Here is a 17718-nt window from a genome sequence, read left to right as displayed (position 1 = left end):
GGTCAATTGTTAATTTTTCTTTCATACTATACTATAATGTTTTGTATGCCTTAATATATTATGACGTTTTACGCCTTACTACACTATTACCAAACTTATGCCCTTGGCCAAATCAAATTCTGCTCAGGGCCGGCTGGTTTCAAATCATGTTCAACCAAATGAAATTAATTTTTTTATCATATAAATGCAAGAAAACCTTGCTTTACACAATAGCTTCTATTGCCATGAATCACTATTTCACCCTATATAGAATATACAGGACACGGTACTTTCTGACTTTGGAATAAGATGATCTGAAGAACCTTAAAGCTGCTTGAAAGGAAATAAAAGTGGAAAACAGTATGTTAACTGAATGTTAATGGGATATTATAGATTTTTAACACGTACAACCCTTGGGTTCTGTTGCAGATAAAAGCCTGTCTACTCGTTTCTGGTTGTCATCTGTGCATGTTTACACTGCACAAAGTCAAAGAGATGTAATTGAAGTTTATCTATTGATTATGCTCAGAATGACCCTGACTCTAAATCTAGTAATAATTGTCATGGATCTGATGAAACAGCAAATGCAGCATCCAAAACTGAGTGTGTTTTATTGCATCCCAGGTTTGAGCCTGGGACTTTCATCCTCATTCCTCACTCTGCTCTAATATTTGAGGTCAAAGTAGCAGTAGATATCACATTGGCATCTTTACTACTGTTTCTACTCTACATCTGTTTTTCACGATGACTCATCTGACTCCTTGACCATGTTGGACATACTCAGGCAAGAAAACAATCAACATAATAGGACACAAAAAAGGAGCAGTTACAATGATTAGAGGAGGCGTGATGTGGTTGTGACCTTTATTTTTGTGCCAAACATTTACGGAGAAACAACACGTTTTCAAAATGAACTGCACACACTATGAGAAATCAACCGAGGCCTGATTAAAAAAAAAAGAAGTAACGGACTGTTTTGGCTCTCAACAAATTAACTTAATATAAGCACAGAGCAGAACTGGTTATGACTTTACCGGGTGCCATTTCTGTAGTCGAATTAAATGAAATCACAGCAGTCCCATTAACTTTGGTGCAAGGCTTGACCTGAGAGTCGAGGTTGTAGGTCCCCTGCTTTCAATTCTTAATGTGCTCTCTAATTAGCTATTACATTTTAGATAATGGTATATAAACTGTTGCATGCCTGTAATTGGTTATGTGAACTTTAATGGATACTACGCAAATCAAAGGGGACTATGTTTGTATTGGTAATTATAAGATAGGAAATTATTCCATTATTGCTTATTTGCAAAGCTTTCTGATGAATGTAAAAAAAAAAAAATAAAAAAAAAAACCTTACAGAAAATAAATGTTACCTCTTCACACACAAAACTACTAATAGAATAATCAGCCTGTTTTCAAACAAAATATTTTTTCAATACACCAGAACAAAATGAAGACCTATAGCACTAATATATCTTATCTATTTAACAGACAGCAGTGGAGTTTTGATCTACAGAGTTCCCAGTGTCAAGATACAGTACAGCAAGAGGGCGCTACAACAAACCAAATGCAAATAAAACTGTAGGCAGAATCATATGATAACAATACATATATATCACTTTTATATTGAATAGAATTAATATCAACAACATTCAACTCAGCTTTTGGAATACTAAATTATGCATTCAAAGTAAAATGAAGGAAATTTCCAAGTGTGTGACGGTAAAGCATAAAGAAATAGTGTGACATCTATCAGTGATGTGCTGTTTTCTTTTTTGTTTTTTTTTTCCATTGTGGAATGTTTTTGTAGAAATATAGCATTGTTTGGGTTAAATTTACTGTGCCAGAAAACTCACAGAACTCCTAATGTGATGGGGTACGTTGGCACTTAAAAGCCATCACTATCAGGGAAGTTCTGCAAGCAAGTTGTACTTTGATTTAACAGGATTTACATTTACAGTAAGTTCAGTCCACGGTACAAATTAAGCCACAAAAATGGCACTTTTTTTTCTTTTTCACTTGAGGACTGCAGATTAAGAGATTAAGGTGCTTTGCTGGACACTTCTACAGTCCAGAATACAAAAGGCTTCAAAATCCTCAGAGATTCTGATTTTGCATTGGTGTCGATTTAAAAAAAGAAGAAGAAAAAAAAAGACAGAATTTGAGATTTGTCTCAAGGCCATCTAATTGATTAAACATCTTTAAATCCTTTTTTTCCTTTTGCCAAAACATTTCCTAACTAGATCACTTGGGACATCACCTCCAGTGACCAATCATAAGATGTGAAGCAAAGTCAGGAACACCCAAGACATATACAGTAAATTCATGCATGTACTCATTAACATCTCCCCGTTACCAGCTCCCTCTAAAAAAGCTGAAAATGTGAACCTTTTAAACACCTGACATCAGTTTCAGCATTATTTTATACCTCTGATATGATTATTGAAACTAATATATTATTTGCATTTACAATGGAAAGAAAACCATGGAAAGGAGAGGGCCTACAACACAATACCATGTCAAGTAGGATGTCAGCTACTCATATGCAAAGTGAGAAAACACAAGTACGTATGTAAGCACCCTGTAGAAAAAGTTACATCAAAAGGTGCCCTGTAGAAAAAATTATGAACCAATCTGGTCTCTCAATGCTCTGTTGTAATAGGAAGGTAAAAACACGTTGACCTAAAACCAAATATCCAGAGGAGTAATGACCCAGTCATGATTATGCAAGAACATCTTGCTCTCGAAACTCAAAGTGGGAGGATGTGACCATTTTCGCCTTTCAGTGTCTTTTGCTCCTTTCAGCATCATTAAATCTCCAGACACTGAGAGTAAGTTAAAGCTTCTAAAAAAGGTGCAATAAAAGTCTTCATCTTAGCATGATCATATTTTAACAAATATAGTAAGAACCTTCTTTTTTATACAATTTTTAATCTGCACACCTCTGCAGAAATCCTGACATATTGTGATAAAATCTGAATCTCAAAACGGGTTTCTGAAACTATTTCCATTTAGAATACTTTTTACATTGTTTTTTTTTTTTTGATATACAAATCAAAAGAAAATGTCAACAAAAACTAACAAGTCATGACAATCATAACATTATTATCCAATATTATCTATGACGTCTCTTTCCATTACAGTTTCGCCATCAAGATTTAATGGAAATAATGCTACATTTGTACTGAAAAGGGTGAAGAAAAGCATTTCAGCAGGAGCCGCACCCATGATGAATGGATATCGAGGGAATCAGTCATTTCTCTCTGTAATACAGCAAATATGCTTTCAGTGACTCAGGCAGCGGCAAAGCCATTATTTGGTCTCTCAACACGTTCACTTGCTTGAGGATTTCAATGTCGCCAATGTCTCTTTCCTCCTCCTCCTCCACTTCCTTGTGTTCTTCCTCAGCGTGCTCCTCCTCCTCGCTCTCCACCATTTGGGGGATCAGCTGGTTGCCTACAAAAACATAGGTGTTGATGCGGCGCCGCCGGCAGCGCCTGCGTTTGCGCTTCTGGGGGACTCTTTGCACCATCCCCTTGCCCTGACTGTCCTCGTTAGCCAGGTTTCTGAGAGTGCGGCGGATGTAGATCCGAGACAGATCCTGAAGGCTGCGGACAGTCACTGGGGCTGAGGACAAACAGAGATGACACAGTCCTTCAGGGCAATGCTCAACAAAAAAAAAAAAAAAAAAGAATAATCCATACAACTGCACCAGTCCTTCAACTAGGTCAGCATAAACAAGTGAGGCTGTCAAAGAGAAAAGTGTGTCTCAGTATATCAAGGAAAGGAAATAACTGGCTCTATGAAGCAGCTGCAGGGCAAGCTTCATATGTCAAGGCAGATATTGCTTTAGGAATCATCTCGTCACAAGGCTTTGAATGGACTATCCGACTTTAAAAGATTGCCTGCTTTACAATTTAAGGCGGTTAAGGCAGAATAAAGCACAATGACTCAAAGAGTTTTGCTTTGGTTGTTTTGTGCTTTGTGGAGGCCGGGTAACTTACGCAGCTGGACAGTGTCAGGCTTCTCTCCATCAGCTCTGCTCTGCTGGACCAAGGGGGCAAAGGACACCGCCAAGATGTTTTTGCTCTCCCATGTGCACTGACCAGTCCTGGTTATCTGGGTCAGCTGCATAAAGAGACAAAACCTTAACTCAACACTGAACACTTATAAAATATGAAATACTGTATAACCTTAGGGAACAAGGGCTAAGCTCCTCAACCACCACAGTTTCTTCAACACATATATATATATATATATATATATATATATATTTTTTTTTTTTACTGTATCTATGTTTGCACACATGCTGGTGAATTTACAGTATAGCTGTGTATACATTTTTACCATCTGCTATTGCTTCTTGTGTTTTTTTGTGAATTTGCCACCTGAATACAGATGATTCTCACAAGGGTGCATTTTGATTCTCTACAGGTGTCGACAGTAAACAAAAACATAGTAGCAATTATTTCTGTATAAACGTAATATTTTCTTATTAAATAACATTCACACACCTAAAGATGTTATTCTAGATTCATAATGTTGGGCAGATCTATGCACACTGTGTAACCAGAGAAATGTAAACCATGCCCCTAGAGAAGAAATGTACCCTTCTTTACAGTTGCATATATGCAGTCACATCAAACATTAACTTTCTCTTTAAACTTGCTTTGTATGTGAACAAAGGGAAATCCATATTTCAAGATAATACAATTCATGGAAAAAATCTATTGAAAATGTGTTGATGGTTTTACCTGAAAAATCAAAGTACCTTATTCCACTGATGCAAAAATCATACAAAGTTTCATCTGTTAGTCTCATTGAGATTAAAATCTCTTTTTAGGCCTGAGTTCAGCAGAAGAAATAAAAAACATCACAAGACAAAACATGCACACAAGCCCATACGGACAGCATCAGAAACAATCACAGACATCTCTTGAAAAAAATTGAAAGTTTATATTCATCCAACGGGATGACACTTAAAAGTTTTAAAGTCCTCTGTAGAAATGTAATATTATCATTAAATAAATTATATTCTGTTGATTGATTTGTAACACTGGCCTAGTACTATCAGGGATAAGTGACGTCTTCAAATGGTTGTCTTTTTTTCTTGAAAAATGACCGTAAATGATTAATCACTTATCAAAAGTTAGCAAGTAATTTTGTCCATTGACTAATTAACTAATTGACTAATTGTTGCAGTTAAAGTATGCAGGATTTCAAATTGTTCACCCCTCCCTGACACATTATCAAAATTCAAGCATTCAAGTGGCACACTCACAGAGCCATTAATACCAGCTGATACTGCCTTGAAGTAAGGTTCATCCATTCACAGCCGTCTTTAATGTACTGTACGCCCAAGGGAGCACTTAATTCTGCACTGAAACACTAACCATTTCTATGCAATTGCTCCCTTTTTTCTTTCAATATAGCCTCAATATAGGTGTTCACATTTTTCTGCTCAAACTGGGCATATGTACAATGGTATTTTGATTAAATGTGACGCTGGCTAAGGTTAACAGTAGCTCCTGGGCAGATGCATGGAGACCTCTTATGTTTTATGTTTTTGAGGACATCTGCCAGCATAAACATAAAGAAGCAGTATGGTAACAATGATGTCTGTTTCATACAATTTGTTATATGGACATGAGAGAAAACAGAGGGAGTTACAGATGACAAAGCTTGTATCTTATTGTTGCCTCTACACTTTGTTCTCCCCTTCACTGTACTGCAATGTGATTTCATATTGGTCCACTCCAGAGAGTCATTTTAAAAAAATCTCTGGTGGAGATAGAAGTAGAGAACATCAGATTGGTGCTGATGAAAAGCCACAACAAACACCTTCTTTAAAAACACAATATAACATTGGATTGATATCTTCAGCTTCTTTTTCCTTTAACCTCCTAAGACCCGAGCTCTATTCTTTGCTATATAGGCTGATTGGGACCTGAGAAAAATGATGTCCACATATGAGGACATTAGTTTTAAATTTCGATTAATGAGTGGCAGTATAATATCCTCATATGTGGTCACCAGGCCCTTGTTGAGAAAAAGTTAGTATTGTGGTCTAGAGAACCCAAAATGTGAGGTCCACATATGTGGACGTCAGGTCCTAGGAGGTTAAACACCTTAAATTGCCCAAAATCGCTGACCATGACTCAGTCAAGCTCTTTAACCCGCTTACTGGAAAAGGTTCCTGCCAACCATTTTCTCCACCAACATCCCAAAATATCTTGAATGCCCTCTTACATGGTCCACGGCCTGTCCACAATCACCATCCACCATAAATTCACAATTTTAATAAAATATGTACTTATACAGCCTTGCCTGTGCTCCTTACACAGCTGCTCAAATTCAGGGACAGTTGTGGCTCAATAATGCATGTGAAAGTTGCATAACCAGTCTTGTAGGTCAAAGCTATTTTACCTTGTTTTCCCTCATGTGTTAGCATTTTGAACAGCAATCGGGATGTGTTGGTTCTTTATCATTCAGGTGGCTTGGCACTTACCTGATCTTCTATAGGCATCACCAGAATGCCTCCAATTTTGAGCAGTACTTTCATGTAATTTTCATGGTCCTTCTGCACCCCGGCACCACAATAAATGCGGTCGTATTGATGACTGTCTGTTGAGATTTCAAGGCAATTCCCCACAACAAAGATGGGTTCACAGAACTCAAACCTGTGAAAAAATAATAACAAGTACAGTGAATAAAATACAATAAACAACCACGGAAAACACATTTTTCTTTCTTTCAGGCTCATCATCACATTTTTAAGCTGTGACAGAATAATGCAAATAAATTGAGTAGAACTGGAGAGATCTGAATGCATTTAATTTGCAAGACAAAGTCTTGAGGTGCAAAGCAGCAAAACTGGCAAAACTGTTTCAATGAGGTTTCAATACATCCACTTCTTGTTGAAGGAAAAGTTTGGAATTTTGGGAAATATGCTTATTCATTTTCTTGCTGAAGGTTAATTGTGAAAAAAAAAAATCTGCTAAACGGCACTTTTAAAGCTCAATAATTAACAAGATATGACTTGCCTGTTTAACCTGTACAAAATCTATGTTGTTAAATTTTGATTTGGTACAGATTAAGGGCAGAGTCAGGTTAGCTGTTTCCTTCTGTGTCCAGTCCTGATGGTAAAAGGCTGCTGGCAGTAGCCTTTCATTTAATGGTCAAATATGTGAATGGACTTTCTTCTAACTCTTGGCAAAACAGCAAGCAAATGTGATAGCCAAAATGTCGAGCTATTCCTTTAACAAGAAATAGATGTATTCACGCCACAGGTTCTAGTTTTCTCACCTTTACTTGTATCTTTTCATCTAACTCTCATGAAAGTGAATGTCCCAGAGCATGTACTCACTTATCAAAGCTGTCACTATTCTTTATGAAATCATCCAGTTTCTCTCTGGCATATTCAACCACATCCTTATGGAGCTCAACTCCATGGTTCACTCCAAACGGCCCTTTGAACAAAACAAAAAACAAAAAAAACTAATTATTTTCTGTAAAAAAAAAGCATAACACAGCATTACTTACTACCTATTATTGTATGATGTAGAACTGAAACAATTAATTGTTTTACTGACAGCCAGAATATTAATTAGCAGCTATTGTTATATTAAATTTTAAGTCTTTTTTAATAGAAAAAATGCTAAACATTATGATTCCAGAAGATTTACTGCTTTTGTATGTTTTATGTGATAGTGAACTGAATATATTTGGGTTTTGGACAAGCAATTTGTGGACAGTCCCCTGGGTTTTAGGAAATTGTGATGGGTAACTTTCACTACTATACTAGTTCCTAGTATCATTGATGCATGATTTGTTGTCACATACTGTACTTTTAATGTCTGAGCTAGATCATACAGAACATCTGAGCATATCCCACAAAAAAAAAAATAAAGCTGTGGAAAAAAAGGTACACAATGCTTACCTATGATAAGGCCAACCATTGTGCTCAGGTAGCCGGTCCCACTGCCCAGATTGAGGAAAGAAAGTCCTGGCTGCAGTTTGAGGGCCTCCATCACCTCAGAGTATATGCATGGGGCAGACAGGTGTATGTTGCCATGCTTCCACGCCAAGTCTTTGTAGGCACTGTCCCGGTAGCCGTCCAGATAGTAGTCACCACGGTCTATGGCCCGAAAAGCCTGTTCAACTTTTTCTGTGCGAATATACTGAGCTTCTTTCAGATTATCAATGAGATCATCATTGTCCTCCCCGGCACTCACGGCTCCCCCCATGGCAAAAAGAGAAGAGAAACACAAGGGGCGAAGTCGTACTCAGGATGAGTGATTCGTCCTCACAGTGGCATGAAGATGAACGGCTGGCTGAAGGATCCCGCCGCTGTGACTCCTCGAGCGTCAGTTCACACAACAGACATGTCCAGGCAGCAAATGACCTGAGAAAAATTATAATAACATGTTATAGCGATACACTTGCTAAATAATACTGTGTCTGCTTAAATCCTACAAGTAAAGTGCAGATTTAAGATGCTGATAAAAGTAAAGATTTATTAATAGTCTCCCACGAGTGGGATCGTCTTTTGATGAAAAATTAACAACTCTGAGAGAAACAGACTCAATCAATGACATATTATGCTACAATAGTGTTTTCTTAATTAATCCCCCTCAGGATAAAGTTTAAGATGTCAAATGCATTTGCAATATGCCAAATTAAATAATTTAGCTGTATTTATATAAATGTTGACAATGTATTCATCAAACTGTCATGTTTGAAAACAATCCAATGATACAACATCAAGGCATTTTAACTTTATAATATTGTCCGTGGCCTCAATAAATTTGCATTTTGCAGACCTCATCATTTTTTTTTCTCCAATGCATTAACTCTGTTGTGTGATACCAAGAAAAAGCACAAGTATGCTTAATATCCCTAATTATGTCTGCGCTGTATGGAGATATGCAGGTTCCAGGGGTCCAGTATTACACATTCTGACTCACTGGGTCATTAACATAATTACAGTTACACCTGTGATTTTCCTGCAATGACGTGTCAAAATATCTGCCGTGAAAAGGCTCTATTTCGTCACATTAATAAGGTCACACAAACTCAAGTATGAACTATTTTTATGAGTTACACTATCTCCAGTGCTAACAAATGTTCTGCATGCAGGGTAATGTGCTGAATATGTTTTGTTTTTAAGAGCTGAGAGAGAATTAACCTGCATTTTGATACTATTTATTAATTGTTTCAAGTCAGTTAAATGTTTTTTTTCCCCAAGAAAATGCCAAGAATTCACAGCTTCCAGCTCCTCAAACATAAACATTTGCGCCTTATGACATTGACTGAATATCTGTAGTATTTACAGTGTTGGCCGAAAAAAAAAAAGCACCTCAAATGTGTCATTCTGGGCCACGTGAAATTGTGATGGACTTTTTCTAACAATTTCCTAACATTTTATAGTAACATTTTTTAAAAGACAGGTAAATAATAATAATATATTATAACAATAAATAACAAATAGCTGCAGCTCATATATTTTATTAATAGTCTATTATTAATAGACTGAATTCACTGACTGCTTCAGACAGTCACAACCAAAACCTGGTGTAAGGCTGACACTGTTTGCCCAAGTGTCACAGTTGTTACATCAGATGTGTCTGCTATGTCCAGAGGGTAATGGTAGGGTTATGTAATATAAAGCTGACATTAGGGCTGGGTATTGAAATATGGATAAAAGCATCTATCGTGGCACATGGAACTTTTATTTTAGAGTATCGATATACAGTGTATTGTGATATGGTAAAATTCATCGAAAATCTAGTGAGAAAAGGTTGAAGGATAAAACAACCAGACAGGACATTACCAACATTATCAGGGCAAAATTTCTGATGGTAAGCAAATTTATATTGTGTCACGGTATACTCTTCCAGTTTATTAGGTACACCCGGCTAAAATGAACACAGTCTAATACAACAGCGCTGCAATAAATCCAACTATCATTACATTTGTTAAGTTCATATTTTGTTGAAATCATTTCAAAAGATGTTGATTCTTCACCAATGAACTCCACTGCGTCTTACCAAGAGTTGTCTCAAATATTTAGTCCTTCCTCACTGATATAATGAGTTTCTGATATGAGAAACTCTCCTCACAGAACATTAAACCCATAATAATCACGTTCTGATGAAGCTTTGATGTCGATACACGAATCAGATTTGTCAGCGTATTAACTGGAAGTCCCATTTTCTGAAGCAGAACACCCAACTAAAGTTCAGTATTTCCTCCGAAGAACATTATAAACTTTGTGAAGGAGGGACTTACTGCATTTATCCTCGCAAGTCTACCTATCACATAACATGGATGTCTCTAAAAATCCAACCACACACAGGGGCCATACTCTTGATGAAAACATTGTTTTATTCTTTTATAATATATGGCTTACCTGCTGTACTGAAACAGAGAATTAATGTACAAAGAGAAAGTTGGAGGTGAAACAAAGTTAGCTTCAGGCTTTTTACTGTACTGAATACTTTCTGCACGTCAGGCCTCTAAAAACTCTTCAAATGAAACAGTCTGAGAAGATCAAACGACTCTTTGGTTGACCTGCTCATGTCCAAACTAAGGCCATAACCTGTGATGAGGGGTCACAATAAAAGAAGGCAGTTTCTTTTTAAAAGCTCACAAGCCAAAAAGGTTGGAAATCACTGCTATAGGGGTGGGTCTTTGCAAAAATATGCACCGATCTCTGGTGCTTTGAAAGTTACTTAGATTAGAAATACTGATCTACTGCCTTCACTATGTAATACTTCCTTATAAAAGTACCACATTATAACAACAAAGACGTATATAAACATTTTATGAAAACTTTGCTAACAAAAATATCCCACACTGCCACAGGGTGAATGGGTATATTGAAGCCGAGGGAGACAAGTCTTGAAATCGCTCTCTGCCTTCTCAGCATCTCCACATCTGACTCAGCTAATAAAGATTAAATTCAGAGGTGACTTTGTAGTGGGAGGCCTGGTAAGGTAATTTTCCATTGGCTCTTTCTTGCAGGCAAAAGAGTCATTGATTCGCTCACCATCACTGATTGTACAGCAGTGTTTTTTTTTTTTTATCCCATTTTTTCCCTCTTCCTCTCTGCAATGCATAGCCCTTTGAGTTGCCTGCAGTTGAGAGCAAATCCAGGAAAATGGGTCAGGGGAGGTATTCTATAGGCAAATTGCTTTTGGTAAATGCTGTGCAGTCTTACCAATGATAACCCAGTCGTGAAGCAGGTCATTATTCATCCACCCCTTTAAGACAAATCAAGAAAGGCCAGCTTGGTAATAACATTTGTTGCTGAAGCCTTAATAGAAAAAGATGTTGAGAACAGGAATCCACTGGTAAACACACACAGGAAGGCCTAGGATGACCCCTGGGGTATATGGAAAGTGCATGGATGCCATTTCAACTCATGACGGGCTGCCGTGACCCATTTATGGACACCTCACTGAACCAAGCAGGATGAGGAAACCTATAACAGATCCTCCGGCAACACCCAAGAACCCAAGATCAGCTCTAGTGCTGTAACTAAATACCAAAGGCCTGTCTAGGCAGCACACCCAAGACGTGCACGCCGCTGATCAACAGACAGTGTGTGAGGTAAACTGATAATCTTCATAGCTACAAGTATTTACTGTGCACATTTTAGACATCTTATCAGACTATTTGCAGCTTTGCCAGAAGAAAGAGAATTATACTCAAACCTATGTGGGAAAACACCAGAGCACTTTTCCTATATAATGTGCATTAGTAGAAAAGTAATCACACGTGAGGAATAAAGCTAACAATAACTTTAGTCACATTCCTCACTTTTTCGATCAAGGGTACACCAAATTAATTTGGCAGATTCAAGCATTTGTAATCACTGACTGGTTTCAAGCTACAATAACTGTGAGAAATAAACACTCAGTGGCCACTACAGTGTAATGCAATCCAATACAACTGCTCTGCCATTAAATCTAGTTTTACGATGTAGTTTTGATTCAATTATATTGTTTTTAGAATTAAGAACTTAGTTTGTGATAGCGTGATAGATTGTGTTGTTGTACTGGAATGCATTATTTTCAGATGTGTTTCTAATATTCTGCCCCACTCATGTATGTAAGATCAAAAAAATTAGAAAATGCATCTCAATGTGATGCAGTCCACTTCAGCACCAGCTTTAACTTTGACTTCAGTAATAAACACATAAGTGACTTTAAACATTTCCAGCAACATCAGCTAGAAACCTAGAATTTAAGACACAGGTAGGCTATTGTATTGATTTGTGCTAGATTGTACAGGTGTACCTAATAAAGTGATCACTGAGCGTATTTGTGATTAATGAAATGAATAATGCAATAAAATACACAAATCCTGTTTGTCAATTTACATTTCTTGAGGCCGGTGTGTGAATGTTTTGTTCTATTTTCCCTGCAGCAAAAAAATGTGAACATGTGTTCACATTGGAGGATAAGGCTGCATTCACACTGACACTCACTCTGCGTGGAAAAACATAGCTCCTCTCATTCATTTATTGTGGAAGTGAGGGGGCCAAAGGAAAGGTCCATCCAAAAAAACGCTGTGTTGTCCGGCAAAAAAGTTGAATCTGGTTTGGCTGCTGACGAGATTCTTGGGACAACAGATAACACAACTGCTGCAATTGTAACTTTCCAGTGTTGTAAAATCCTGTCTGTGAGTATAACAAACCGATGTGCTGAGTTTTGACATCTAATAAACTTTTAAACACATAAATCCATTCTGCCAGCTGGACTCCCAGTGTCTTGCTGGTATATGAAACAACATGTCCGCAAAAAAACACACACCCCATTAAAGGATGGCTTTTTTATTTTTTCCTTTTGGTGAACATGGCCTAAAATACTAGATAAAAGAAGAAAGAAAACCGAATATTTGAAAAGGTTTCATTAATTAGATCTGGCTGTTTGGGAAACAAATTCTGCTACAAATTTGTCTGTGAAGCCAAATGTATTATTAATACAACATGTGCAAACACAGTCTGTTCTACAAATGCAAATTTCATAGAAGTGCTCATGTTACCTGAGAGGAATATGTTATTGAAGTCATCTATACCAGAATATTTCTCTGTGTGAAAACTGTGACTAAATGGTATTGTGCTGCATTCCTCTCCAGACTGAGTGAAATGAAAATCATAAAGCACCTGCAGACTGCAATTCATTTCACAACCATCCTGTAATAAATATTACGTTTGTGAAGCTCATGCTAAATTATAGCCACAGTGACAGCATGGCTCTAGGTATAGCAATGTTAGTCAGTCAGTTAGTCTATTAGTGCTAATGAATTTGATGATTGCCTCATCTGGTTGATGAGGCTTGTGCCACAACAGGTTCAAATTTTCCACCTGTCCTATGATTTTGGCCCCGCCCGACCTTTCCTATAGTATCACATTTATGGTAAAATGTCCAATTTTACATAAACACCTGTTTATGTGGAACACTATAAAGCTGTCTGCTTACATTCATGCTCCCCAGGGGAGGTATCCTCTGGATTTTGTTGACCTACTGACCTCACCAAGGCAAACCTTTTACACATTATCTTTTATTACATATTCACTGTAGCAAGTTTATACTGCCGGAAAGGAAGAAGCCATTTAATAGTTTTGACCCTCATGACCTTGGACATTTTCCCAGTTCAACTGTATTAATAGTTTGGAGGTAAGAGGGAAAAAACAAGCAATGTATTGTCTTCTGATACAACAGTAGAAAGTATGTTCTGATATGAATAAACATGAGGCATAACCTCAGATTTTTTTTTTGTGATTTTTATTTTTATTTGGCACAGCCTGCATGTTGTTGTGTGTTTTTAATACATTACACAAGATCAATTTCTATTAAAAAAATATTTTCCCATGCCAGTGATGTGTCTTCCTCTCCAGTTATGCCGTTTTGGACAATGTTAGTTGAGGTATTACATCAAGACTTATTCTGTAATTTCCACAACTACACAGGATACAGTTTACTGAGTCACTCCCCATAATTAACCTTATTTTAGCATCTTCCTCAGGACCACCATGCAAACATCTGAACATTTTCATGCTCAGCAGGGGATAAACCCTCCTGATTTAGGCAATAATAAGGCTTTTCATCTGACTACATCCTCAAGCAAGTACTAATGATCTTTTGGTGCCTTCAGACTTAATTAAAAGTGTATTTGCCTCACTCTTTATTTATGCAAATGTGACCACCAGACTGTGTTAATTAGCCAGAAACAGCCAAGAGATGTGACAGTTAAGGCCTTTGTCGTGCCAGGCTGACAACAGGAACAGGCACCACAACTCCAGTTGTGTCTCTTATTCTTCTCTGGCTCCTCTTAATTTTACTCCTGCTGTCTCTGTGTATTCAAGAGGAGGTGTCTTACAGTTTCGGGATATGATTGTAATTTTATCTCAATTTAATTAAACTCAAGTAGCTGCGTCCTTCCCTCAGTTTGTGGCACATTGATAAACTTGAAACTGTATCTCACCATTGACTTTCTACACTGTCACTTTTGATCTGAACACATCTTTAAAACAGTAAACAATTTATCCATTTATTATTTTATCTGATGTGTGATGAAAAAGTCAGCATCACAGCGCTGCCAGCAAGGCAACACACTTTAAGTGTTGTGAACTGCTATCAACACTGGGTCACAGGTGTTCATTCAGCTAAACTAATAGTGGATTTATCAATTAGTTTGATAATGAAGTAATCATTTAAAAAACAAACTTCCTTAATGTGTATATATTCTGCTTTTCTTTGTCATATACATGGATAGTAGGACAAAACACCATCCTGGGCCCTGTGAAATGATAATTGGTAATTTCTACTTTTGTCTAACATTTAGACATAATTATTATTTGCAAAAACAATTGGTAGATTTTTTGATACTTGTAAATTGCAGCTCAAGTTAGGAATTGCCATGATGTAGATGGTTCAGAAATTATTTCAGATTCTCAGTTGTGAGGATCTGCCGATTTTGTTTTGTCTTCTGTGACAGTAAACTGAATATTGTTGAGTTTTGGACAACTGATTGGGATTTAGGACATTGTGATGGACATTTTTCACTATTTTGATACAATTTATAGACCAAACGAGAAAAATAATCAGCAGATTAATCAACTGATAATAATAATTTATTGCTCCAACATCCTTGTTGTGTACGCTAGTGCAGGAATTGAGAGTTTGTTAGCCTGCGAGTCAGCCACAGCAACATCTTACAGTAGCTCATACTAACTTTAAGTCTTAGCGTGAGCCGAGAAGTAGTAGGGAGAAGTGCAATCATGCACAGCTCCCAGTTATGACTTTAGCCTTCTCTGATTGGTTAGAAGCAAGAGGGTTGCTCAGAAACTTCAGAAGGGAATACCTCCTCACTGCTGCCAGGCTGTTCAATGAGTCTGGGTCACAGAAGCTTTTGACAGCACCTCTCCACATTAACATATGTTTTGATGCATATTTCAACAACAACAACAACAAAAAAACTATAAGGAAAAAAATTACATACTGTAGCTTTAACTCCAGGAGAGTAGATTAAACTTTGTATGCATATCAAACCAATAGTTTGAGTTCACTAACCTCATAGTTGAAAATCAGACCCTCTATTAGTTGGATCAAGCAGTTTGTGAAATATGGGTTGTAAAAGTCAGTATGTTGGAACAATCAATTAGGCTAGCTTAATTAATGTTGATGTTAATTATTTTAGTAGCTATCATTAAAAACTTCTAGCACAACAACAGATCTAAACTGAATCTTTGAGTTTTAGTTATTTATAATTCTAAATCACCTGCAAATGACAAAAGCTCAACTTCATGAAACAGAATAATTTGGATTTGGCAAGTGGATTTGGATTTAATTAATGTAACCAACCTAACTGTACCAAAATATTAGGAACACCTTCAGAAACTTAAAGAAACAGCTAAAGTAAGGTGGTACTTCCTCCAAGGATGTTGCTCCACATTATACAGGCGTTTCTATTTTTCTGGTTACTCACAGATGTTCCTAAGTTCCCCAGAATTGACACCTGATGAAGCCAATCAGCTCCGTACCTGGTCACGTGCTGCAGTTGCCACACAGACGGCAGCCTGTCAGCCAATCAGAGGGTCGGACACTTTCCTCGCACTGCGTGTGACGATGGAGCAAAACAACAACAGCGTTTTCATGAAATGTTGTCAAGTGTTAATAATCATGGCTGTTTCTTAATCCTGCCCGTTGACATCTGTGAGAAACACACGGCCCGTCAAGCACTCATTACACAAGATGACAAACACTGAGAGAGGTTGTGTGTCTGTGCGTTTGTGTTTTCATGCAGCTTTTGTTCTCAACCAAAACGCAGTTGCCGTCCAGCTCTCTGCAGTGCGATTAACCTCAATCTTTAGCAGCAAGTAGCTAAACTGGTTTGTCAAGAAGAGGCTGAATATCACCACTGCAGGTTTTGAGAGACAGCCGAGGAGAAATCGCAACAAAACAAAACAAATCACAAAAACAAAAAACAATGATGACGTTGATTTCTCGCTGCCTCTTCCGCCTGATGTAACTAAAGTCTCTGCTTGAGCAGCCTGCACACAAACACAAACACACGCACACACGCATCAAAATGAAAGACAAGGTGCGCAAAAAATGTGTGTGAATTTTGCAAACGTGGCAGTGAATTGCTGGGTTTAAATTGAGAGTTAAGCATTCAAGTCTTCCGTGTTTTGTCGGACTACGGGCAGCTGAGCTAAAGTTAACCTGGCTAACGCTAGCTTTAGTGGGCCTGAGTGCGCCATCATCAAAACAGAGACAAAGCAGGTTAGGTAAGCTCGCCTCTTCACCCTGCCGTTATACAGCCAGAAAACACGCAGCACACCTACTCTGTTTTGTCACATGAATATAAAACTATCAAAACTATCACCCAGAGAGGCAACCGACGATGCACACCGGCTAACTTGCACATAAACTGCAGTTAGCTGAAAAGAAATTAAAAAATACTCACAATGCAGTGTCGCATTAACTCACTCCTTGTAACTGGACGCACTGTGCAATGCGACGATCAGTGACAGTAACTTTGAGACGTGAAATGCCTCCCGTAGAGGCTGAGAACTAGTTAACTGAGCTAACCAGCTGGTTGGTTTGGTAAGGTAAAGTAGTAAGGACGAGCCGCTGTGTCGAAGCGGATGAAGAAAGAAACAGCTGAGGAGAGGATGTAAACACAGGTCACGTGGTTTTAAAATGTTGTCGATAGAGGGAAGCACTGTTGCTTCACATCTATCTATCTATCTATCTATCTATCTATCTATCTATCTATCTATCTATCTATCTATCTATCTATCTATCTATCTTTCTATCTTTCTATCTATCTGTCTACTTTTTTAAGTTCTATGTTTTACTGTCACAGTTAAGTTTCTAATTTGTATATCAATCATGCATCAATAAGTTGATTAATTGATTAGATAAACAAGAAAATTAATCAGCAGCTATTTGAATCATTTTTTCCTTTTTTTTAAAGCAAAAATGCCAACATTTGCAGATTCCAGTTAAACAGTTGTGAATATTTTTATCTTTTCTTTATCAGATATGATAGTAAACTAAATATCTTTGGGTTTTAGATTGTTGGTCAGCTATAGTTACAAGCTACAGATTTTACATTAAATATACATTTCAAAGATTAAACCAGTGGTTACCTACTGTTTGACTTAACCAACTACAATGCTGTATTTGTATGAGTAGGCTACTTTTATCACCACAATCTATCAGT

The 17718-nt window shown here is 37.4% G+C and overlaps 1 protein-coding gene across 2 annotated transcripts; it reads right to left on the bottom strand.

Moving 5' to 3' along the window:
• Positions 1–829: 829 nt before the first annotated feature.
• pcmtd1 (protein-L-isoaspartate (D-aspartate) O-methyltransferase domain containing 1) lies at positions 830–17168 on the bottom strand. Of its 2 annotated transcripts, XM_056391751.1 has the most exons (7): positions 16957–17168; positions 16031–16103; positions 7919–8383; positions 7346–7448; positions 6488–6659; positions 3984–4107; positions 830–3606 (listed from the first exon to the last, which is right to left on the bottom strand). In XM_056391751.1, exons 3-7 carry the CDS (start codon positions 8223–8225, stop codon positions 3233–3235), a joined length of 1080 nt encoding a protein of 359 aa, XP_056247726.1. In that variant the 5' UTR covers positions 8226–8383; positions 16031–16103; positions 16957–17168; the 3' UTR covers positions 830–3232. The 2 variants fall into 2 exon arrangements, with proteins under 2 accessions (XP_056247726.1, XP_056247725.1); XM_056391750.1 differs by lacking the exon at positions 16031–16103.
• Between the last annotated feature and the right edge of the window lie 550 nt (positions 17169–17718).

Source organism: Seriola aureovittata, chromosome 12 (genome assembly GCF_021018895.1).
Source record: "Seriola aureovittata isolate HTS-2021-v1 ecotype China chromosome 12, ASM2101889v1, whole genome shotgun sequence".
Classification (NCBI taxonomy): Eukaryota; Metazoa; Chordata; class Actinopteri; order Carangiformes; family Carangidae; genus Seriola; species Seriola aureovittata.
This window is presented reverse-complemented; position numbering and strand designations above follow the sequence as displayed.

Coding starts and splice junctions, on each gene's coding strand:
- pcmtd1 (XM_056391751.1), bottom strand. CDS start 8,225: ATGGGGGGAGCCGTGAGTGCCGGGGAGGACAATGATGATCTCATTGAT. Junction 6,660..7,345: donor AATAGTGACAGCTTTGATAA/GTGAGTACATGC, acceptor ATTTTTTCACAG/GTTTGAGTTCTGTGAACCCA. Junction 4,108..6,487: donor TGATGCCTATAGAAGATCAG/GTAAGTGCCAAG, acceptor CTCTTTATGCAG/CTGACCCAGATAACCAGGAC.